Source organism: Rattus rattus, chromosome 16 (assembly GCF_011064425.1).
Source record: "Rattus rattus isolate New Zealand chromosome 16, Rrattus_CSIRO_v1, whole genome shotgun sequence".
NCBI classification, from domain to species: Eukaryota; Metazoa; Chordata; class Mammalia; order Rodentia; family Muridae; genus Rattus; species Rattus rattus.
This window is the reverse complement of record NC_046169.1, coordinates 24,130,126-24,155,191: the sequence shown is the minus strand read 5'-3', so window position 1 is coordinate 24,155,191 and position 25,066 is coordinate 24,130,126. Positions and strand designations below refer to the sequence as shown.

Genomic DNA, 25,066 nt, shown 5'->3' with positions numbered 1-25,066 from the left:
GAACGAAACAGACATAAAATACATAAATCTAAAATTCAAAAAAAAAGGAGAACTAGGGACCTTGACAAAGGTGCACAACAGAGAAGCCAGAAGGCTTATAGCTCCAAGAATACTTTGTTTTTGGTTTTGGTTTTTTTTTTTTCGGAGCTGGGGACCGAACCCAGGGCCTTGCGCTTGCTAGGCAAGTGCTCTACCGCTGAGCTAAATCCCCAACCCCAGCTCCAAGAATACTTATGCGCTCTCTGCCCTTCCATTCCTGCCTAACACAGCCTCATCCGCAGTGGATTCATTTAATTACCTATTTTTGCCATACCAGAGGTTGAATTTGGAGGCCTTACACTCACCAGAGTTACATTCCCAGCCCTGTTTTGATTTTGGAATAAGCATCACTAAGCTGCCCAGGCTGGCCTAGAACCGGGGATCCTATGGTCTCAGGGCAATAGGCACATGCAACAGCACACCCAGCTCCAGCTGTTATTACTGCTGTTTAATGGGAACGCCCTGCGCATCTAGTGGCGAGCCTTTGAGAGTGCAGAGTAGGGCCACTGCTCCTTTGCAGAAGCCTCCTCCTTGAGGCATCCTCTTCTCACAGTTCTGGGGGCGCGTACCCTGTTTGCTTTCTCCCCTGTGCCCCGCCACCCCTCAGAAGTCCTCCTCCTCAGCCAAGGAGAGGAGCACTGCCTTGGGTGTGTTCTCGAAGAGGGCAGCTCTGTTCTGCTGTTGCCCTTTCTTCACCCAGTGGCCGTAGATGCGGAAAGCATAGGCGTCGATGAGTCTGCGCAATGGCCGTAGGGCGTAGGGGTCTCGGATGACGATCTCCCTGGTTACCGGCTTCACCCGACGGTACTGGTAGTAGATCCTTACCGAGGCCAGCACAGTTAGACAGATCACCTGCAGGAGGCAGCACTGAGCGCCCTCGGCCCGCAGCGGAGCTTGTCGGGAAACCTTAGATGGCTTTGGGGCTGCCCTTCATGATGCCAGGCTATAAGCATCTACAGGGATTTAGGCTAACAGGGTCAGTTAGCCGACATTCTCTGCAGCCAGAAAATGAATTGGAACAGTGGGTACAAGAAGAGGTGCCATAGTTTAAGGCTCTGGGAGCCTGGTGCGGGCAAGTATAGAGTGCCTCAGGAGGCAAGAGCAGCTTCCCCCCAAGAGCCTGGGGGAGGTTCGATTTCAGTACCTTGAACTTCCCTCGAGGGCTGAAGTGCCGCACCTCTTCCACCACGTACTCCTGGAAGAAAGGATGCGCCAAGGCCTCTTCCGCCGAGCAGCGGTCCTGGGGTTGCACCACCAAGAAGCGAGATACCTGTGAGAGCAGAAGGGACCTGAGGCTACCAGGATAACGTTCTGGAAAACTCTGGTCAGTCCTGATTGCCAACTTGATAGGATTTAGAACCACTGTATAAGCAGATCTGTGGACCTCTCTGTGCGAGATTGTTTGCATGGGTTAAGGTGAAAAGCCGGTGGATCCAGTTCACTGGGGATGGAAAAGAGAGAGCAAACTAAGCCCCAGCATTATCTCCCTCTGCTTCCTGACCACGGATGTTCCACACACGTAGCTCATAAAACATGAGCCAACCCTTCCTTTTTTTTTTTTTTTTTTTCTGAAGCTGAGGACCGGACCCAGGGCCTTGCGCTTGCTAGGCAAGCGCTCTACCACTGAGCTAAATCCCCAACCCCTAAACCCTTCCTTCCTTAAGTAGTTTTTCCTAGGTATTTTTTTTTTTTTTTGTAGCTGTCTCAGATCTCGTTACAGATGGTTGTGAATGGTGGGTGCTGGGATTTGAACTCAGGACCTCTGGAAGAGCAGTCAGTGCTCTTAACCACTGAGCCATCTCTCCAGTCCTTTGCTAGGTAATTTATTAACACCATTGAGACAGATACAAGACAGTGGTCCCTTCTGGAGATTCCTCCACTCTGAAGCATGCTCCCTGTACTGGGGTGTTTTCCTCTCCTTAGGGAGCTGGCGGCCATGGCCTCTCACCAAGTCTTTCACGGTATCTGAGTAGTCATCCCACTCCGGTGAGCCGAACTGGTATTTGCCATCCATGATCATCCTCAACATTAGCATTTGCTTCCGGTGCCAGAAGGGAGGAGAGCCAGCCAGCAGCGTGTACATGATGACTCCTGTGCTCCACCTGGGGGGAGGGCGGGGCCTCGTGTTGCCCTTAGCCGCACGGGTAGGGGAGGCATGCAGGAGTGGTGAGCTATCGTTCCTACATTCACTCGGCTCAGGTTGCGAGCACCCCACCCTCCACTCCCCCCATCTACCATATCACTTACATGTCCACCTCCTTCCCATAGCCAGGATGGCCTTCGTCCATGGAGCACTGGATGATTTCGGGGGCCAGATAACTGGGAGTCCCACAAACCTCTGCATCAGGAAGAGCTGCTCTCAGGACGGGACAGCAGGGAGACTCCCTTGGAAGAAGTTACCCAAGAAAGCCAAAAGACAAAGTGGGGCTCTGCTGTTTTATACTCAGTAGTAACAGCAGAATACACAGACTCAGAGGGCTACCGTGGATTCCTACCAGACATGGAGCTCATGGAGCTCAGGCGGTGGGAACCTGACTCCGTGAAGTCCTAGGAAGAGAACTTACCTCAAGAAACAATAAACACATGCTCTTTTAAGGACCTAGGAATCCGTGTGGGATATGTGGGAGGCAGAGGCAGGCAGATTTCTTTGAGTTTGAGGCCAGCCTGGTCTACAAAGGACAGCTAAGGCTACACACACACACACACACACACACACACACACACACACACACACACACACACACATCATCATCATCATCATCATCATCACACATCATCATCTCTGGGGTTCATCTTGTTTTTTTTTTGTTTTGTTTTGGTTTTTTTTTTTTGGTTTGTTTTTTAATTTATTATGTATACACTGTTCTGCCAGAAGAGAACACCAGATCTCATCAGAGATAATTATGAGCCACTATGCAATTGGTGGGAATTGAACTCAGGACCTCTGGTAGTGCTCTTAACCTCTGAGCCATCTCTAGCCTCCTCCATCTTGGATTTGAAACAGGATCTCCCAGTGGCCTGGAGCTGACTGATTTAGGTAGACCAGCCAGCAACCCTGAGGGATCCCCCTTGTGTCTGCCTCGTGCTGGAGTTACGTGGGCTCTGGGGATTCGAACTCAGGTCCCCATGCTCATGTATCCCATTTTACCCAGTGAGCCATCTCCTTAGCCACTGACATGCTAGCATTGTTATTCTAGGGAGAACATCATGCAATTTCCATCCCTGCGGCCCCTCTGTGGGCCAAGGCCATGGTACCAGACCTCGGAGCTTCTCTCCTGGCTGCAGCTGGCAGGAAAACCCGAAGTCAGTGAGCTTGATGTTCATGTTGTCATCCAGAAGGATGTTCTCCGGCTTCAGGTCCCGATGGACAATGTTGAGTTTGTGCAAGGTGCAGACCACCTCCAGCAGGGCCCGCATGATCTTTCTGGAGGGAGATCATGGCGCTGGCTTATTTTATTCGTCTTATTATTGTTGTTGCTGTTATTGTTTTTCCAGAGAGGCTTTCTCTATATAGCCCTGGCTATCCTGAAACATTCACAGCAGACCAGGCTGGCCTTGAACTCCGAGATCTGCCTACCTCTGCCTCCCAAATGTTTGGACTAAAGTCTCATACCACCATATCCTGCTATTTTTATTTAAAGTTTTATTTATTTGTCATATATAAATGCACTGTAGCTGTCTTCAGACACACCAGAAGAGGACATTGGATCTCATTACAGATGGTTGTGAGCCACCATGTGGTTGCTGGGATTTGAACTCAGGACCTCTGGAAGAGCAGTCAGTGCTCTTAACCACTGAGCCATCTCTCCAGCCTCATGTCCTGCTATTTTTATTCTATATTTTATTTTATTTTATTTTATTCTGACAAGGTCTCCTGTAGCCCAGGCTGGCCTCTAACCTACTATGTAGCTGAGGATTACCTTGAACTCCTGATCCTCCTGTTTCCATCTTCCAAATGCTGGGATTAGAGGTACGTGCCACCACGGCCAGTTCATGCAGTGCTGGAAGGTGAAATGTCCCAGCACGCTAGGCAGCTGAATTGTGGCTGACCCTTATTTTTACTTTTTGAAACAAGGTGTCACATGAAACCCAGACTAGCCCTGAACTCATAATCCTCCTGCCTCAGGCCCCTTCTTGTTGAGGTTATAGATATTCATCACCATACCGCAAACTGTTCTAAGTTTTTGTTTGTATTTTTCCCAGATACTAGGGATGAAACTCAGGGCCTTATACATTCTAGGCAAGCACTGTACTCCTAAGGGACACATCTAGCCTATTGGCTCTTTTTTCCTAATAGAGTGCACTTGTTTATTTAACGTATGTGTATGTACATGCCTGAGTGTATATATACCCATCGCATTTATGTAGTGCCCAAGGTGGTCAGAAGAAGGCAACAGGTCTTCACATCCTCTAGAACTGGAGTGACAGACATTTGTGAGCCATCAATATGGCTGCTGGGAACTGAACCTAGTCTTCTGAAAGAACAGCAAGTGTGCCAGTCATGGTGGTGCAAGTATTTCATGCCAACACCCTGCAGGCAGATCTCTGTGAGTTCAAGACCACCCTGGCCTTCTTAACAAGTTCCAGGCCAGGCGGGGCTACATAGGAAGACCCTGTCTCAAAAGATCAAGAACAAAGGGACTAGACATATGGCTCAGTGGTAAAGAGCACTGACTGCTCTTCCAGAGGTCCTGAGTTCAAATCCCAGCAACCACATGGTGGCTCACAACCATCTGTCATGAGGTCTGATGCCCTCCGATGTGTTTAAAGTCAGCTACTTATATATAAAATACATAAATAAATCTTTTTTAAAGTAAATTAATTTTTAAAAAATGAGAATAACAAGCGCTCTAATTGCTGAGCCATCTCTCCAATTTGATTTTTGATTCTAGAATTAGGCAAAACTTTTTCCATACCACAGGATTGAGTATTCCCCTACTCCTCTTCCACTCCGCAGAGAGAAGACTCAGGGAGGTCAAAGCACACATGCCAATTACACTGCTCACGATGTTGGAGCTACGATAGGCTGGGACGGTCTAGAATCTAGAGTGTAGATTGTGCCAAGGAGCTGAGAGATCCCAGAAGGCAGCGTGTCGTCAGCTAAAGCGTGCAAGCCAAGCCTCCCACCAGACGGCTTCGGGGCTAGTACGGGAAGCCGCCATAAAGATGGCGCATGCGCCTTACCTGGTTTCCTTCTCAGTCAAGGTGACCTTCTCAGTGAGATAGTCAAAGAGTTCCCCTCTCTTCATCCTGTGGGAACAAAGCGTTTCCAAGACCAACAGCGCCTTACTTGTCCCCCCCCCCCCCAGACCTGTGTTCCCACCCGCTGCTGCTGAAGGCAAGGTGGACTGTTCCCTGAGGAAAGGAACCTGGGGAGGGAGTGGAGGAGTTGTCTGGGAAGAATCGGAAGAAAAACAAGAAGCTGGGAAAATATGATGTCCCTGCCTATGAAAACACATGGCGGGGTTGGGGATTTAGCTCAGTGGTAGAGCGCTTGCCTAGCAAGCGCAAGGGCCTGGGTTCGGTCCCCAGCTCCGAAAAAAAAAAAAAAAAGAAAAAAGAAAACACATGGCATCTGTTGGTGCTTAGGGGCAGAAGTTAGACATCTGAGTCTCTGGCTCAGGACCCCTAAAGCCAGATCTAGGGGTGTTGGAAATATTTGCCAGAAAGCAAATGGAAAGCATCAACAGTGTAAGTTTTGGGGAAGCAAAGTTTGCCCATCATTTGCTTAACAGCCAGCTGTGGAGTATATACCTATGATCCTAGTACTTGGGAGGTGGACACAGGAGAATCAGGAGTTCAAAGCCAGCCTCAGCTACATAGTGAGCTGGAGGCTAGCTCAAGCTACATGGGACCCTGTCTCAAACGCAAAAACAAAAACAAAGAAACAGGCTGGAGAGATGGCTCCGTGGTTAAGAGCACTGATGGCTCTTCCAGAGGTCCTGAGTTCAATTTCCAGCAACCACATGGTGGCTCATGACCATCTATAATGAGATCTGGCAGGCAGAATACTGTATATATAATAAATAAATCTTTAAAAAAAAAAAAAAAACAAGGGCTGGAGAGATGGCTCAGCGGTTAAGAGCACTGACTGCTCTTCCTGAGGTCCTGAGTTCAAATCCCAGCAACCACATGGTGGCTCAGAACCATCTGTAATGAGATCTGATGCCCTCTTCTGGTGTGTCTGAAGACAGCTACAGTATACTTATATATAATAAATAAATAAATCTTTAAAAAAAAAAAAACAAAAACAGAAATAGGGCCAGAAAGATGGCTCAGCAGTTAAGAGCACATACTGTTCTTCCGGAGGAACTGAGTTTGGTTCCCAGCACTCATGTCAAGGCACTAACAATTGTGTATAACTCTAGCTCCAGAGGATTCAAGACAGTCTCTGGTCTGCAGAGGCACCTGCACACGCTCGCACATACCCACATACAGACAGGGTTGTGTGTGTACACACACACGTGCACACAAACACATTAAAGATAAGCAAAATAAATGGCTTAAATAATGAAGACGCAGGCCAGATCTGGTGGCACACATCTTTAGCCCCAGCACTTGAAAATGCCCTACAGGTTTGCAACATCTGGATTTTTTTTTTAAAGATTTATTCATTTATTATATATAAGTACACTGTAGCTGTCTTCAGACACACCAGAAGAGGGCATTGGATCTCTTTACAGATGGTTGTGAGCCACCATGTGGTTGCTGGGAATTGAATTCAGGACCTCTGGAAGAGTAGTCGGGTGCTCTTTTTTTTTTCCCCCCCGGAGCTGGGTACTGAACCCAGGGCCTTGCGCTTGCTAGGCAAGCGCTCTACCACTGAGCTAAATCCCCAACCCCTAGTCTGGTGCTCTTAACCGCTGAGCCATCTCTCTAGCCCAACATCTGGATTTTATGGAGGCATTTTTCTCAACTGAGGCTCTCCCTCCTCCCCTGTGACTCTCGCTTGCGTCAAGTTGATATAAAACTAGCCAACACTGGGAGTCTTGACTTCTCCATACTTCACAATTTTCTTGTTTGTTTTGGTTTTTGTTTTTCAGGACAGGTTTTCTCTCTCACTCTGTAGATCAGGCTGGCCTCAAACTCACAGAGATCTGCTTGGCTTTGCATCCTGAGTGCCAGGATTAAAGGCATGTGCCACCCTGTATATCACAGTTAATTTAAGGAGAGAATTTACTTGAGGAAATTATGGCAATAGGTTTGTAGTGTTGAAACTTTTCATATAGCAGCTGGCAAGCCCTCCAATATTTTCTGTTTCCTCTTTTCTCATTATTTATATAAGAAAAATTTGTAACAAGGTCTCACACTGTTGCCCAGGCTAGCCTTAAATCGTGGCAATAATCATCCTCCCTTACCCTCCTGAGTTGGACTATAGGACTGTACCAAGGTGCCCAGTTTTATCCTTTCCTATTTAACCACAGGGCTGGCCCTAGGAAGGCCCCTTCCCCTGCCCAGTGGCAGCCATCCTGCTATATTCGCAGGCCTCTGTCCTGGGTAACCTTTGGGGCCGACTCAAATGTCTTTAACCTTTAGCGAGGTGACTTGGAAAAGCTATTTTTACTGGCGTCCCCGGAAGCCCTCCAGGGTAAAACTAGATTGCTCTAGCAGAGACCACGTTCTAGATCAGAAAGGGACAAAGATTGATTTTCTTTGGGGGTGGGGGTGGGGTGGGGGTGGGTTTGTTTTCTGAGACGCGGTGCAACCGGGTGGCACAAACTGGTTTCAAACTTTTGACGTTCTCGCCTCAGTCTCCAGAGTGCGGCTGGCACTGCAGATGTGGACCACCCAGGCAGCCTTTTTTTTTTTTTTTTTTCCGGAGCTGGGGACCGAACCCAGGGCCTTGTGCTTCCTAGGCAAGCGCTCTACCACTGAGCCAAATCCCCAACCCCCAGGCAGCCTTTGAAGTGCGGTTCACTCTTCCCCTCACTTCTCTTCCTCCTGTTCTCACTCCCCACTGCCCATCCCTTCTTGTGAAAAAAGGGTCTCTGTATATACTTTGGCCAGCCTGGAACTCACTGTGTAGACCAGATGGGCCCCAAACTCACCAAGTTTCTGTCTCCCAAGTGCTGGAATTAAAGGCATGTATGGCCTCCCTCAGAGGAATTTTTTTAAAAAGATTTGCTTATATTGTATGTGAATACACTGACACTCTCTTCAGACACACCAGAAGAAGGCATTAGGGGAGGGGAACACACATAGAGAAGGGGACGGGGGGGGCTAGGGGGATGTTGGCCCGGAAACCGGGAAAGGGAATAAGAATCGAAATGTAAATAAGAAATACCCAAGATAATAAAGATGAAAAAAAAAAAAAAAAAAGAGGGCATTAAGTCCCATTACAGATGGTTGTGGAGGGGCTGGGGATTTAGCTCTGCGGTAGAGCGCTTACCTAGGAAGCGCAAGGCCCTGGGTTCGGTCCCCAGCTCCGAAAAAAAAAAAAAAGAAAAAAAAAACAGATGGTTGTGGGTCACCAAGTGGTTGCTGGGAATTGAACTCAGGACCTCTGTAAGAGGAGTCAGTGCTCTTAACCACTGAGCCATCTTTCCAGCCCCAGAATTTTTTTTTTCAACCTTAGAAAAGTATTGTTTTTTCTTTCAACCTTAGAAAACTGGTTTTTTTTTTTGTCAACCTTAGAAAAGTGTCCTTGTTTTTTTCTTTGACAGGGCTTCTCTGATGTGATGGAATTCACTTTGTAGACCAAGCTGGCCTGAAACTCACAGAGATATCTGACCTGCCTCTGCCTCCTAGGTGCTGGGACTAAAGGCATGGACCACCACCCAGCTTGGAATTTGTTTTTTTCTAATAAAAACTGATCATAAAGCTGGTGGTGATGGTGCATGCCCTTAATCTGAGAACTTGGGAGGCAGAAGCAAGAGGATCTCTGTGAGTTCAAGGCCAGCCTGGTCTACATCTACAGAGTAAATTCCAGAACAGCCAGGGCTTTTACATAGAAAAACCGTCTCAAAAAAATTTTTTTAGGGGGCTGGAGAAATGGCTCAGCGGTTAAGAGCTCCGACTGCTCTTCCAGAGGTCCTGAGTTCAATTCCCAGCAACCACATGGTGGCTCATGACCATCTGTAATGAGGTCTGGTGTGTCTGAAGACAGGTACAGTGTACTCGTATACATTAAATAAATAAATAAATAAATAAATCTTTAAAAAATTTTTTTAGTTAAAAGAAAAGACACATGCATGCGCTGGCACGCACAGGCGCGTGCGCGCGCGCACACTCCATCCATAAGTGGTATTCCTGGCAGTATGGCCCTAATCAACCCTTGACTTTGCCTGGTGTTTCACCTTGAGGTCTGATGTTGGTCCGCCCCCTGACAGCCTGGTGGGACTTGCTGGAGGGCTTTATAAGCCCCGGGGATAATGGTGGCTCCAGGGTTGGGTACTTACAGATCAAATACCAAGAAGAAGAAAGTGTTGGTCTCGTAAGTGTCCTTCAGCTGTACTGAAACAGAAAAGGCTAGCTGGTCTCAAGGAGCAGAGGAGCCTTGGTACCGGCCACAGGCACAGAGACCAGGCAGGCTGGCTTCAAAGACAGGGGTGGGAATGTGATGGGGTTCCAAGGCAATGGCTGTGGTGTGGGAAAAACCAGGGATTTCATACTCCTCTTTCCCACCTCCCAACACTGGCTGTACCCATTCAGAGTAACGAGGGAGGCGCCTCGAACCTCAATAATGGGCTGGCAGAGCCATTGAGCACCCCTTGAATGGGTATAGCTGGTCACAAGGTGACTCCTAACACCCTGACTTGCGTTATTAGGGCGGAATCATTCACTATAAAGCACGCTGCCCTGCCTTGTGCCCAGGGGAGTTGGGGAGCTTGGAGGATACACTTACTGATGTTGGGGTATCCCGAGACCTTCTGCAGAATGTCCACCTCCTTCAGGGTGGCTTCCCGAAGCTCCTGAACCTCCTCGGAGCTAAAGCTTCCTCCGCCGGTGATGTCGATGATTTTTACTGCATATTCTTGGCACGTAGGTTTGTGAATGCAGCGCCTGACCACACTGCTGACTCCCCTTGTGGGCAGAGAACAGAGGGCCTGGGGACTCCATACTCCATACTCCCTTACCAAAGGGACTGGAGAGAAAGCTCAGAGACTGAGTACTTGTTCTTTCAGAGAACCTGGGTTCAGTTCCCGGCACCCACATGGCTACTAACAACTGTCTGGAAATCCAGGGGATCCGACAGCTACTCTGACCTCTAATGTGGTGCACAAACAAGCATATGGCCGAAACACTTGTACTCAGAAAACAGAAATTAAATCAATCAGGAATTCGAAGGCCCTGGGTTGTAACACAGACTTCCCTTCTCATTCTAAGGGGAGGAGCTAAGGGGTCAGAAACCCCGTTAGAGCAGAGGGTGGAGCCAATCAGCGATCAGAGCAGGAGGTGAAGTCAGGACTTCCCGGGTGGTCCGAGTCTTACCTGCCCAGGATCTCCTTGGGCTCGTAGTTCTCATAGAAACTCTGTGCAGAATGAGAGTCAGGGAGGGCCTCATCCCGGGTCATGGTCAGCTGGATCTCAGGGGATCCCAAGCACCTCTGAAAAGGATACAGAAAGAAGCAGGCAAATTCCCACCCCTCCTTCCTTTCCCCCCCCTTTTTTTTTCTTTTCTTTTCCTTCCTCCTTTCTTTCCTTTCTTTCTTTTCTTTCTTTCCTCTCTCTCTCTCTCTCTCTTTCTTTCTTCCTTCCTTCCTTCCTTCCTTCCTTCCTTCCTTCCTTCCTCCCTTTCTTTCTTTCTTTCCTTTTCTTTTCTTTTCTTTCTTTTTTCCAAGACAGGGTTTTTTGTGTTTTACTTCCGGCTGTCCTGGAACTATTTCTATAGACCAGGCTGCCTCAAATTCACAGAGATTGCCAGCCTTTGCCTCCTGGGTGCTGAGATTAAAGGCCTGGGCCACCGCTGTAGTTCCAAAATAGCCAGAGCTAAAACAGAGAAACACTGTCTTGAAATACCAAAAAAAAAAAAAAAAAAAAAAGGCTGTGGGCATGCGCACGAACGCAGATGCCTGCGGAGGAGAGAAGACGGATAAAGAAGGAGCCCGAGATACTGGATTAGAGCAGTTGTGAGCCACCATGCAGGTGCTGGTGGGAACCAAACTCTGGCGACTGTAAGGGCTTCCACTGCTAACCTCTAAGCCATCTCTCCAACCCTCGCTTTTCTTCTGTGTTTTCTCTGCACTTGTGGCAAAGAAGGATAGCCTCCCACTTTCCTGCTGGTACAATTCCATCCCCAGGATACTCTTCCATCCCTCTGGACTCCCTTTGCCTTCCTGCCTCTCCTTCCGGGATGAACTTCTGCATACATCACACCGTTCCTCGCTCATCGGTCCATCAAGTCAGCCACCACCCCGTCCGTATTTGCTGTCATTCTGCTGACTGTGACTACTTTTTTTCTTCTTCTTTCGGCTTAAGAGTCTCATGGAGCCCAAGCTGCCACCGACCTTTTGTGTAGCTGAAACTGGTCTTGAACTCCTGATCTTTCTACTTCCTAAGTGCAGGGCTTCGGGTCTGTGCTGTCACACCCACGTGCTGTATTTTGCACTGATCCCATTTCTCAGCCCTTAGCTCCTCCCCACATGGCAAAACACCTGTGCCTTTTATTTCCTGATTTTTTTTTTAAGATTTATTTTTTCTTTAAGGTTTATTTATTTATTTCATGTACACTGTAGCTGTCTTCAGACACACCAGAAGAGGGCATCTGATCCCATTACAGATGGTTGCAAACCCCCATGTGGTTGCTGGGATTTGAACTCAGGAGCTCTGGAAGATCGGTCAGTGCTCATAACCTCTGAGCCATCCATCTACCCAGCCCCCTCAATTTATTTTTATTTCATGAGTATGAGTGTTTTGCCCTTATGTATTACATTTGTGTACCACATGCATGTCTGGTGCCCTTAGTGGTTTTTTTTTGTTTTGTTTTGTTTTTTTTTTGAGGGAAGGGTTTCTGTTTTTTTTAGACAATAGAGACAGTTTATTGAGAAAGAGAACGGCACTTCTAAGAAGAGAGAGATCGAGAAAGAAAGAAAGAAAAGAAAGGAGAAGAAAAGAAAAGAAAGAAAACAGACCTCGTGGCTAACCCGATCTACATAGCAATTCTAAGTCAGCCAGGGTTACATGAGACCTTGTATTAATAAAAAAAGGAGGAGGTGTGAATACGGGAAAGAAAGCTCAGTGGCTACAGCACTGGTCACTCTTTCAGAGGCCCAGCTTCAATTTCCCAGCATCCGCAGAGCAGCTCATGGCCATCTCTAATTCTAGTTCCAGGGTATGAGGTGCCCTCTATTGGCCTCTGTCAGGACCAGGCACACAAGGGGTGCACAGACAGAATAGCCATACATGTAAAATCAAAATATTCTTACCAAAAAAAGCCAAGCACTGTACCAGAGCTGGGTGAGTGATTCTTGGTCTCAACCTCTGCTATTACCTCCCATTAGACCGTGATACCTAGGCGTCTCCGTGCCTTCTGCCCAGCCCAGCACAGGCGTGTGGCAAGTGCTGGGTGTGAGTCCATGGAGAGGTGGTGCACTGTACAGACCTTAGCCGATGGAATCCTCTAGATACCTAGCAATGGCCAACAAGAAGACCTCAGTGGTCCTGGAGCAGAGTGGACAATACAGTAAGGGTTTGTTTGTTTGTTTGTTTTTAAGACATGCTCTCACTATGTCGGTATGGCTGGCCTAAAACTCACAGAAGAGATCCACATGCCTTTGCATCCCTAGTGCTGGCATTGAAGGCATGGGTCTCCGTGCCTGGCATGAGTCAGTTACTCTTCTTTCAATTTCATTTAAAAAGATAATTAGGGGGTTGGGATTTAGCTCAGTGGTAGAGCGCTTGCCAAGCAAGGGCAAGGCCCTGGGTTCGGTCCCCAGCTCCGAAAAAAAAAAAGAAAAAAAAAAAAAAAAAAAAGATAATTTAATTTTATGTGCCTGCATGTACGCCTGTATGAGGTATCGCATCCCCTGGAACTGGAGAGGAAGAGAGCAATGAGTTGCTGCGTCATGGCTGGGAACTGAACCCATGTCCTCTGGAAGAGCAGCCAGGGTTCTTCTTTCTTTCTTTCTTTTTTTACGTTTATTAACTTGAGTATTTTTTTTTTTTTTTTTTTTTTTTTTTGGTTCTTTTTTTTCGGAGCTGGGGACGAACCTTGAGTATTTCTTATATACATTTCAAGTGTTATTCCTTTCCTGGTTTCCGGGCAAACATCCCCCCCCCTCCTTTCCTTATAGGTGTTCCCCTCCCCATCCTCCCCCCATTGCCGCCCTACCCCCCAACAGTCTAGTTCACTGGGGGTTCAGTCTTAGCAGGACCCAGGGCTTCCCCTTCCACTGGTGCTCTTACTAGGATATTCATTGCTACCTATGAGGTCAGAGTCCAAGGTCAGTCCATGTATAGTCTTTAGGTAGTGCAGCCAGGGTTCTTAACCACTGAGCCATCTCTCCGGCTCCCCTTTTAATTTCATTTTTAGGTGCTAGGGATAGAACCCAGGGTATTGAGTATGTTAGGCAAGCACTCTGCCATGGACTGGGCTGAGTTACACCCTCAGTCCAAAGCCAGGTCAGAGTCAGCGTGCTCCGGTTTGGACGTGGAGAAGCTAAGCTGACCCATCTTGTTCCAGAAACATAGAGGCTCCTGCCAGGAAATTGAACCCCTGCTTCAGACCCAGGGTTTGAGAAAGGCAGAAAAATCACCCAGCAATAGGAAGAGGCAAGCAGGCGAAGGGCACATGCTTCTTCTCCACTTCCAAGAAAGCCTAGTCTCCCAAGGGACCCAGTTTGCTGAGCAGCCAAGCAGCAGTTCTGACTGCCTCAAGCTGGCCTTTGCAGGAGGCCTGGTGTCCAGCGACTGGGTGCCTGGTTACCAGAGGGAGGTTTAGAATAACAACCGTCTCCTTTGCCAATAGGAGGAACCAGGCCTGTGTACTGACCGTATCAACAGCCAGCAGAGCCCGAAGAAAGCTGTTAGTATCCGTTAAAAAACACGCCTGTTTGCTGAGAGCCCATTCTAAAATCCCAAGATGGGCGTGTATGACCCTCACCCATTATCCAGCCACACCAGACCCCTTGCGTGGGTACAGAGCAATTCTTGGCCCCTACCAGGATGCCATCCTGAGCCAGGCTGGTCAAATTCTGGCTGTGTTCACCTTTCCTGAGAATATACATGTGTTGATCTCCCTGTTTTTCAGGCCTGACTTGAGCCAACCATGGATCTTTATTGACCACTCCATTAGCCCCTTACACTAGTTCCAAGACTCCCTGGAGGTGTGGGGGAGTTCTAAATATAAGTAGATGGTCCAACATTTTGGAATTCGATATCCCAGAAAGCTAGTCAGAGGACACGGACAGATGCATGATCTGTAGGTAACTGCCCAACAGGTGTTCCGAGAATCTGTGCTCTCCCAGGTCTGAGGAGAAATGGGTCAAACGGACCTGGGGAAGGGGTCTTGTTTTTGCCTCATAACCCTATTGCTCCCCGACTGCTGCCTGGCTACTTACGGTTAGGTTCTTGTAGGCTCTTGAATGGAAGTGACAGGAATTCCAAAGCTCCTGGAGCCCTTGGGAGACAGCGGACTGTCACAGAGGATTGAAGCTGTGTCCTGAGCAGACACTTGTTAGAGTTGCTATCTTGCTCCTCTTCTGGGACTTTGGTACTTGGTGATGGAAGGCCGGCCTGCCAAAAATAAATCACAACTGCAAACCTGGGATGCAGGCCAAGGTCCAGGGGGAATAGGCCTGGGGCAAAACTACATCAGGGGTGACACCTGGTGGACGCTGAGGGAAGCACATGTGAATTGGGACAAACCAAATGGCTTTTGCTGAGGAGAGCGCCTCCAGTGGGAGGCAGAGGCAGGTAGATTTTTAGAGTTCGAGTGATTTCCATGACAGGCAGAGAGTTACACATAGAAATGAAAGACCCTCAGAGAGAATCTTCCTCTCAGGAGGGAGATCTTCAAGCCAATGACCAGTCCGAGTCCACAGGCTGCAATCTGCAAGAGGGTTTATTTTGGGGTACACAGGTACCTGTGGGCGTCCCAGTCAGCTTGAGAGGACTGGCGTGCCTAGCAGAACCAGGGACGGGTTTTTATAGGGTATTGGGGAGCAGAAGCAGGCTTACAGAAGCAGATGTATGGTTGGTGGATTCAAGTGAGGCACGGATGTATGGTTACACCCAATTGGCTATTTAAATGAGGTTGTCACACAGCAAGAGAATACGTGCAGGTTGGGGCGCCCGGAATGTCAGGGACTAGGGGCTTATCTCTTGTTAGGTGGCCCATAAAGCAATACCAATAATTTAGACTGGTTTCTGCATTTTGTTTTCTTTTATGGTCTGTTTTGTCTAAATGATGGGTCAGCTTGTCCCACAAATCTTGGACACATCTGAACTTTCCCAGGCTTATTTTAGTTCTGAGTCTGTGTATCTAAAAACTTACTTTTTACTTCTATAGTTGAGGGCCTTGGGCTTGTATAATTCCCTTTCTGGGAGGGGGTCTTTCAGAAACCTGGCCTGGAAAGACAAAACAAACAAAGAAAGAAAAAACAAACTTTTAATTACGTATGAGTACATATGCCTTGGCTAGGGTTTTACTGCTGTCAACAGACACCATGACCAAAGTAACTCTTGTAAGAACATTTAGTTGGGGCTGGCTTACAGGTTCAGAGGTTCAGTCCATTATCATCAAGGCGGGAGCATGGCAGCATCCAGGCAGGCATGGTGCAGGAGGAGCTGAGAGTTCTACACCTTCACCTGAAGGCTGCTAGTGGAAGACTGACTTCCAGGCAGCTAGGGCAAAGGTCTTAAATCCCAGACCCACAGTGACACACCTATTCCAACAGGGCCACACCTCTTAATAGTGCCACTCCCTGGGCCAAGCACATACAAACCGTCACACGAGTGCATATCTCTCTGTATGTGCACACGAGTATTAGTGCCTGCCCAAGCCAGAGGTTTCTCTGCAGCCGGAATTAGAGATGATTGTTAGCTACCTGTGGGTGCTGGAGATCAAATTCTGGAAAAGCGGTTTATCTTAAGGAATGAGCCCCATGTTTTGAGATTTTATGTGTTTGAGTCTTTTCCCGGGAGTATGTATGTGCCTGTCTTATACACTCAGATGTCAGAGAGGGCATTCGATCTCCTAGAATTGGAGTTATAAACTGTTGTGAGACACTATGTGAGTACGGAAAACTGAACTCAGGTCCTCTGAAAAAGCAGCAAGTGCTCTTAACATGAGCCATGCATCTCCCCGGCCTGGCAATACCAGCTTTGAAAGAACGCACTGAAAGTTATTTTTTGAAGGCAAGGGTCTTACTACACAACTCCGACTACCCAGGAACTATGCAGACCAGGATGCCTTCTCACTTGAGCTCCTGCCCCTGCTTGTGTGTTGGCATTTCAGGTGTGTAACACCCAGGGTGGCAATGACCTTTTATTTCTGATTCACAATTACGTTTGACTCACCCATGTGTGAGACTGACTGACTCAAACTTGTGGCAATCCTCTTGCCTGCTTTCCAAGTACTGGAGTTACATGTACTGCTAAGCCCAGCTTGGTTTAAACCTGGAGCAATCCCTGAGGGAATAGGGGTAGAGTTTGGAGCATTGTGGCAAGGTTTTCCTGAAGTACTGGGTTCAATGCCCAAGCATAAAAGGGCTTGATTTTAGCCTTGTTTAGCATGAGTAGAAATATCCAAATACTACAGGGAAACCATGTGTATAGAGACAATGTTGTTGGGATTTGTTTCTTGTTTTTTAAATACTTATGTGTTCTGCCTGCGGGCCAGAAAAGGGCACCAGATCTCATTGTAGATGGTTATGAGACATGTGGTTGCTGGGAATTGAAGTCAGGATGTTTTTGTTGATGTTGTTCGGTTGGTTTTTCCTGTGACAGGGTTTCTCTGTGTAGCCCTATCTGTCCTGGAACTCTCTGTAAACCAGGCCAGCCTTAAATGATCCCCTTGCCTTTGTCTCCTGAGCGCTGTGATTAAAAATGTGCATCATCATCGGGGCTGGAGATGGCTCCATGGTTAAGAGCACTGACTGCTCTTCCAGAGGTCCTGAGTTCAATTTTCACCAACCACATGGTGACTCACAACCATCTGTAATGGGAGCCTATGCTCTCTTCTGGTGTGTCTGAAGACAGCTACAGTGTACTCATATGTAAAACTTTTAAATAAAAGTGTATACCACCATGCCTGGCTAGCCACAGTATGGTTTTTAAGCTGGGTATGGTGGCACAGGCCTTGGGAGGCTGAGGCAGGGATAGGCCATTTATACAGATCTGGACTAAATAGGGAGACCCAAAAGCTTCCACCCACTGTGCGGACACACAGTATCATGTGGTCATAGGAGGCCTCAGTAATGTCTACCTGTTTACCACTTACCCACATGGTTTGGCTGAAAACGGGACTCAGAGCCTGGTGAGTACTAGACAAGCTTGCTGCCGCTGAGTATCACACCAATATCCTGACACATCTTATTTAGCAGGTAGTAAAAGTTAAACAAAAAACATCAAAGGGTTAAGACCCTCCATAGCAGGGCATCATGGCGCATGCCTTGGGAGGCAGAGGCAGGGTTATCTCGGTTCCAGTCATCCAGGACCCCCATGGAAATGGAGGGCCTAGAGAGTGGTTAGGAGCACTGACTTGCTATGCTCGGAGGACTAGGGTTACTTCTAGCATCCACATGGTTGCTCACAACTGATTGTAACCTCAGTCCCAGGGGATCTAATGTCCCCTGTGGACATCTAATGTCTAATGTGCCCTGTTGAGGGCACCAGGAATACAAGGTGCACTTAGATACACCTAGGCAAACACACATCTGATAAAGATAAAATGTGAAAAATTCTGTTAAAAAGCCAACTGGCAGAAATCAAAACCCCTTGAAAAATAGCATTTTTGAAAAACTAATGTGCTCAAGGTTGTACCCTGTGCTGTGCCATTTTTTTTATATTTATATTTTATTTTATTTATATGAGCACACTGTAGCTGTCTTCAGACACACCGGAAGAGGGCATCTGATCCCATTACAGATGGTTGTGAGCCACCATGTGCTTGCTGGGATTTGAACTTAGGACCTCTGGAAGAGCAGTCAGTGCTCTTAACTACTGAGCCATCTCTCCAGCCCAATGCTGTGCCATTCTTAACAGTACGAGACCATGCTCTGACCAGAGGCACAGGACCCCTTTGCAAATAAAAAGCAAGAGCTGAATATGCTTGTCTGAAGGACTCAGGACTGCTATGCACCCTCTTCTGCAGAGGTTAACGCTTTTGTGGAACCTGGGACTGGAGCAGCTAGAAGCGTTTAAATAAATATGATCGCACTAGTCAAGGTTTTCTAGTCACAGAACTTACTGGAATGAGGCTGCAGTCTAACTAAGCCAACAACAGGCAGCTGTGAATGGGAATCCAGTCATTGCTCAGTCCCACAAGGCTAGTTGCTTCAGCTAGCATTGTGTATAAGCTGGAATCCTCAAGTGGGCGCCAACAGATGTGCTGGCAAGTGTATATGCAGGTAAACCCTGCCTTCTATTGTCCTGAGGTTGGCCTCCAGCAGAAGGCATGGCAGGATTAAAGGGGTGCAGTACTGAGCCTAGACCTAAACTGCTCTTTATTTGACACTTACTGTCCCAGACTGGTCTTGAACTCAGAGATCTGCTTGCATGTCTCCTGGGATTAAAGGCATGTATGACCTTGCCTGGGCCTAAGCTTTTCATAGACTCTATGCCTCAAGACCTGGACCAAAACCACGTGCTTTTTGATGAGGAACTGTATTAAAGGATCGGCGCATTAGAAGGTTGAGAACCACTGAGGAGGTGAACGAAAGGCTGGCCTAATGGCTTTTCTCCTACGGATGCGGATGCCTCTATGTTCAGCAGGACACCAGCACGCACTTGAGAATAACGCACTTTATTTAACTCAATCACAATACAGTTAGTTCAAGGAAGCCAAACACTTGCCCAGTAACTAACACTACAAGCCTCAGTAAATGCCTGTAGTTAGATCTCTTTCTTGGCCACTCTGAAGTAATGGAGTAAAGGATCCACACGTGTGACTATCAATTATACAGAACCAAGTTTACATTTCTCCAGCTTGAATTTCTTGATTAGATTAAACCTGTTTAAAAGAAAAAGAAAAGGTTAAGTTAGAAGACACCTGACAATGCCATTTCAAAGTTCCTCAATTAAACCTCAACTCTACCTTCGCCATAACTAACATTGTGTGTGTGTCTAGAGAGAAAGGGCCGAAGCACACAGCCAATTTGGGTAGATGTTACACCAACAGGGAGTTACAATGAATTTGGACAAATCCCCGAGCTGGGGGACAACCCAGGGCCTTGCGCCGCTAGGCTAAATCCACTGAGCTAAATCCCCAACACCCCCCCCCTCTTTAAAGATTTATTTATATGAGTGTCCTATCTGCATGTATGCCTGCATACCAGACAGAAGAGGGCATCAGATCTCATTACAGATGGCTGTGAGCCACCATGTGGTTGCTGGGAATTGAACTCAGGACCTCTGGAAGAGTAGTCGGTGCTCTAAACCGCTGAGCCATCTCTCCAGCCCCATCTCTCTCTTTTTAATTTGATTACTATCCCTGTCAGAGGCTAAGGGAAGGGTTTCATCCTGGAGCATGACAATGTAGAGTGAAGCGGTGCTAAGGGACCCTCCACTGGGACACAATGGCTCCCTGACGGATGAACAAGGTCAACTTTGTCAGTCCCACTGCTGACTGCTTGCCTTGGACACATGAGCAGGCTGCGCTTTGATGTCAGCTGCCCCTTAAGCCTGCGCCCGGGTAAGCTTCACCACTGTAGGACAAGCTGGGGCGCTGATCTGAAGTCAGAGGATGAGCTCCTTACTGATCACTATGACGGCTCCCAACTCAACACTGTCTCCCTCCTTGCCTGTCTTCTACCCAACAACCCTGTCCCAGAAAGAGCTATTTCTTAGCAGTTCCTCCAGACATCCAAAGCATTCTGTCTGGAGTTCCCAAGTTGGGGATTGGCCTTCCCTGTTGTGGGAAGGGTCTGGCTGACAGCGGCCACTGAAGTGTCTGATCAGTTCAATCAGGCAGAGAACTTCATCAGGATTCACGGATGCTTTTTTTAAACAGCATTTGTTCCTCTCTTTTTCTTCTTTAGTTTTTGAGACAGGGTCTCCTGAGTGCTGGATTAAAAACATAACCTCCGCATGGCTAAAACAAGTACCTCTTAATTCCACTCCTAAACACTAACGCACCTCCCACCTCCCTTCCATCTAATTTAGCTATTTTTACCCTAAGGGTCTCCACCCCTTTCAGAGGAATCATATCAGATATCCTGCATATTTATGCTACAGTTCATAACAGTATCAATATTACAGTTATGAAATAGCAACAAAGATAATTTTGTGGTTGAGGTCACTACAGCATGAGGAACTAAGGTTGAGAACCAGTGCTCTACCTGAAGGTGGGAAATGAACACAAGCATTGAACTGTGAATAAAGAGCCCTACTAATAAGGCAGGGCAGTGACGTGCCCTGCACGCTTTTAATCCCAGCACTCTGGAGACAGGGGCAGACAGATCTCTGGAGGCCAACAGGGTCTACAGAGTGAGTTCTAGAACAGTGAATGATATATAGAGAAACCCCACCTCAAAAGGTCCTACTGGAGGACTCAACTCCAAAACTGAATAGGATTCAGGCCCACCGCCCCGAGCAGATGGACGTCACCTACCATTTGCAATCCTGCACTGCCGCAGCACCTCATTGAAGCCCTCGCAGAGCTTGACATCGCTCTGGTTCTGAGCACACTCCAGGAACTGCTTGATCTCTAGAGAGCAAGGTCCAAAAGACTGCTGGTTCTGTAGCGGGGCTCCCTGAGGCTCCTGCCAAGACACAACATCTTGTGTTAAGATGAGAGAGCATAGGGCACCACAGGAGGGCAGCGCTCACACACTGGAAGCTGGGGAAACTAGAGAAAGGTGAAACTTAGTGCCACCCAGGACCATGGCAGCGAAAATGATTTAAAGAACGAAGATGTCCTCTCCAACTCAAAAACAAAAGACAAGGGGCTGGGGATTTAGCTCAGCGGTAGAGCGCTTACCTAGGAAGCGAAAGGCCCTGGGTTCGGTCCCCAGCTCCAAAAAAAAGAACCAAAAAAAAAAAAAAAAAAAAAAAAAAAAAAAAAAAAAAGACAAATCACATCATCTGGAGCATAAATGGGAACATGGTCCTATGAAGTCCTTGCTCAGTACACTCAAGGCTCTGGGCTGGGCCTAGCATTGTAAACCTCAGACCAAAGCTTTAAAAATCGGCTAGGGACTCCACAGTTAAGACTGTGTTCTCTGCCCTGGGTTTGAGGTTTGATCCCAGCACCCCACCCCACCCCCATACATACAACAAACAAACAAAATTGGGAAAGGGATGGATGAGAATTTCAGACATACTAGAAATACAAGACAGTACATGCTCCTTAGAAAATACATCTATCCTAAAGAAAAAAATGGTTTAAAAAAAAGTAGGTAAGGGGTCATAAAGCCATGAAAGGGATCGTGGTTATGTAAGGAAGGCTGACCTGAAAGGCCAGGCCTCGTGCTCTGCCTGTGACATCTGCACGTGGGAGGCCAACCAAGACTGCTCCAAGTTTGAAGCCAGCTTGGGTCACACAGTGAAGACTTTGTCTCCAAAAGCAACAATAGAAACCCAAGATAAGCCAAGATAAGTACAGAAAGAAAGCCAGGGCAGGAGGCTTGCCCTGAGCAAGGCTAGCTTGAGTGAGATCCTCTCAAAGACAAATACCATCTAAAGGGAAAATGGCTGTTGTGCAGTGGTAGGCTGGACTCCTGCTGTGACTCAGACCACCCTATGTGGCTTTGCATGTGATGCTCCCATGAGTGAGTGTGTGGACAGACATGCACAAGGGGAGACTGACCAAGCATCACCTGTCTTCCTCTACCGCTCTCTCTTACTTCCCGGAGACAGGGCCTCCCACTGAACCAGAAACTTATTTCATCTCAACAGAACACAGCCAGCCCTGCTGTGGGATCTGCCTGTCCCCGCCCCACAATGTAGGAGTTACAGCTATGTACGGCTATGCCTGACATTTTGTGGGTTCACGGGATTTGAACTCAGGTCCTCATGGTATCAGAGCAAATGCTTATTCCTAAAAGATGCTTGCAGCGCCAACCCGTTTAGGAATGAAGGCACAGGAAGGAGACGCTGCCCAAGTCTCACCTGGTAAGTGATGTCAGGCCTCGCAGGCTCAGCATTAGCCCCTCCGCTGAAGCCCCCGGTGATGGCGTGACCCAGGGTGTGCCCCACCGCAGAGCCCACAGCCACACCGGCTGCAGTGGTAGCCATCTGGGCCATCAGGCCTGGCTGCCGAGGGGCAGCAGCAGGGGAGCCGACTGCAGATGGGGCGGCAGCTGTGGCTGGAGGCTGAGCTGCTGGTGCTCTTCTGGGAGCAGCCCTCATCTGAGGGGCCCGGCTGGAAAAGAACAGAACTCATCAGTTCCCAGACGAATGGCTTGGGAGTTTACTGAAGAGGTCAAACAGGCAAGGCTGGGTGGCACACATCTGGTAGAACCAGGTCAGGGCCATCTTCAGTCACATAGTAACTTATCCCTACTCTTATACCCCCTCATATACCCCCCTCGATCTACTTTTAAGTTCATAGCCTCTTTTTTCATTATTTTTATTAGATGCATATGTGTGTACACACACACAATTCCTTTTTTTCTAAGATTTATTTATTTACTATACTGTAAGTACACTGTAGCTTTCTTCACGCACACCAGAAGAGGCATCAGATCTCATTACAGATAGTAGTTATAAACCACCATGTGGTTTCTGGGATTTGATCTCAGGACCTGTGGATGAGCAGTCAGTGCTCTAGCCACTGAGCCATCTCTCCAGCTCCGCCCCTCCCCCCCATTTCTAAATTTAACCTGCCAGTCCGTACATTACTTGTATGTGTATGTTTTCAGGGCTGACTGCTTGGTGCTCTTGAGGGGGAAGACTATTATTTCTCCTGCTTCCTGCTCTCAGCACTCCTTAATTGCTGTATTCTTTATGTAGAGTTGAGGTCTTTGGGGTTTTTCACTGTACAGTTTGGCTGGCATTTATCTACCCTCCTCTTTGCTCTATACAGTGATTTTTAAGGCCATCTTCAGAATTAATACCCTTGTCTCAAAATTATGAGCAAGGCTGGGCATGGTAGTGCACACTTTAACCCCAGCACTCAGGAAGCAGAGTCAGATGGAAACTCCAGTCCAGGCCATTGGACACCCCTGGCTTTCCAAGGCTCAAGTGCTCATTCATTTGCATATATCCACTCATGGACAATTAAAGTTAGAAAGATTCCCCAAAGGGTTTATTTATTTAAATGACAGTTGGACCTCTCTGAGCTCCAAGACATTAGGAGTTTCAGAATGAGCAAACAGCTTTAATTTACTCAGAAATATCAGACAGGTGTTCCATGGAGTATTAAATACTCGAATGTCTGACACCCTGGGGTTGATTCCTGGAACCCTCGAAGTGGAAGGAAACAACCACTTCCCACAAGGTGCTCTTCACACAGGTACCAAGGTTCTCCAGCACACAGAGGCATAGATAATAAATATAGCGGCAGTCCCAGCTATTCAGTTAGTGAACAAGACCATTTAGAAGGATTTAGGACCACGCTTGACAATGGAGAAAGACAGTCACAAGTCAACAAAATCTAAAAGTCATGAGGTGATGTTAGGAATGTAGTCCAATGCCTTCCTTTTACCCAATTAGAAGGGATTAAGACCTGGGTAAGGTCTGGTAGGCCGCACCTTTAAACCCAGTCCTCAGGAGGCAGAGGCAGGTGGCCTCTCTTGAGTTGCAGGCCAGCCAGGGCCACAGTGAAACCCCCTTTCAAGGAAACCACAGGGGTTGGGAATTTAGCTCAGTGGTGCAGCGCAAGGCCCTGGGTTCGGCCCCCAGCCCCAAAAAAAAAAAAAAAAAAAAAAAAAAAAAAAAAAGGAAACCACAAACCACCACTTCAATCCAAAAGAAAAAAACTAGGAAAAGTGATCTGCCTGAACTGCAACTTTCACTAATTCTTTTGGTTTGGGGACAGGAGTGTCTCCAGGGGGGTAGCCTTGCTAGCCTTGAACTGGTGGCCACACCCTCTTCCTTCTGGGAGAAAGGTGCAAGGGACTATCTATCTTGTGGTAGATGGGACATCAGCTGCGACACGCAGGCCCGAGGTTCTGTCCCAGTTTTCATGACCACACAATTTTTAGTTTTCTACGACTTATTACTCCAAAGAGGGACCTTTGGAATCTGGTTGCTGTCAACAATTTCTTATTTATTTTTACGTATACATCGTTTACCACAAAATGGTAGACATCGTGGACCCAAGTGGTGGAAGGTGAGAACAAATTCTTGGCCCTCCAGGAAAAAAAAAAAAAAAGGCAATTTTCTTTCTTTTTTGCTTAAAAAAAGATCTTTAAAGCCTGTAACCCCAGGCCTAGAGAAGCGGAGTCAGGAAAATCAAGGAAGGCCAGCCAGGCCTATATAAAGTTCAAGGCTAGCTAGCCTGAGAGCTTCAAAAGCACAGTAAGGGAAAGAAAAAAAACAAAAAACAAAAAACAAAACAAAACAGAAAAAACAAGAGCTTCATATTTATCTATCTTTCCCCGCCTCTTCATAGACGACGCCTATAAGGCCCTTCCCCCAACCAGTCTAGGGAAAAGGTTGCGTTTCAGAATCCTCTCCCGGAGTGCACAGAATACGTCCCCGTTCTCGGGGAGTCCTCCCCATTAGCGGATCCCTTCCCGACTGCTCGCTCCGTATTCCCACCGGTCGCCTTCGCAGCCCTCAGGCTACGGAACCTCGACCTGGCCGCCCACGCTCGGTGCCCTGTCCCGAGGGTCTCACCTGGCCGGAGGAGTCACCCGGGAAGTACGGCTTCGGCTTCCACGCGGCATCCTAACTGCTTGTACTCTCAGCGTTCAGCGACGACAAACTGCGAAACTCCCAAAAGCGTCCAGCACTTTCTACCAAGGAGAGAGGAAGACTGGAG

General features: G+C 47.7%; 2 protein-coding genes across 2 annotated transcripts; both read right to left on the bottom strand.

Moving 5' to 3' along the window:
• Positions 1 to 466: 466 nt before the first annotated feature.
• On the bottom strand, positions 467 to 14,700 carry Phkg1 (phosphorylase kinase catalytic subunit gamma 1). The gene is made up of 10 exons (XM_032887117.1): positions 14,538 to 14,700; positions 10,471 to 10,586; positions 9,884 to 10,062; positions 9,438 to 9,492; positions 5,224 to 5,289; positions 3,300 to 3,463; positions 2,287 to 2,377; positions 1,988 to 2,141; positions 1,184 to 1,309; positions 467 to 891 (listed from the first exon to the last, which is right to left on the bottom strand). The coding sequence occupies exons 2-10, from the start codon at positions 10,551 to 10,553 to the stop codon at positions 643 to 645; spliced, it is 1,167 nt and encodes a 388-aa protein (XP_032743008.1). The 5' UTR covers positions 10,554 to 10,586; positions 14,538 to 14,700; the 3' UTR covers positions 467 to 642.
• Positions 14,701 to 19,135: 4,435 nt separating this feature from the next.
• Positions 19,136 to 25,066, bottom strand: Chchd2 (coiled-coil-helix-coiled-coil-helix domain containing 2). Its single transcript, XM_032886982.1, has 4 exons — positions 24,922 to 25,066; positions 22,249 to 22,501; positions 20,750 to 20,900; positions 19,136 to 19,150 (listed from the first exon to the last, which is right to left on the bottom strand). The coding sequence occupies exons 1-4, from the start codon at positions 24,969 to 24,971 to the stop codon at positions 19,140 to 19,142; spliced, it is 465 nt and encodes a 154-aa protein (XP_032742873.1). The 5' UTR covers positions 24,972 to 25,066; the 3' UTR covers positions 19,136 to 19,139.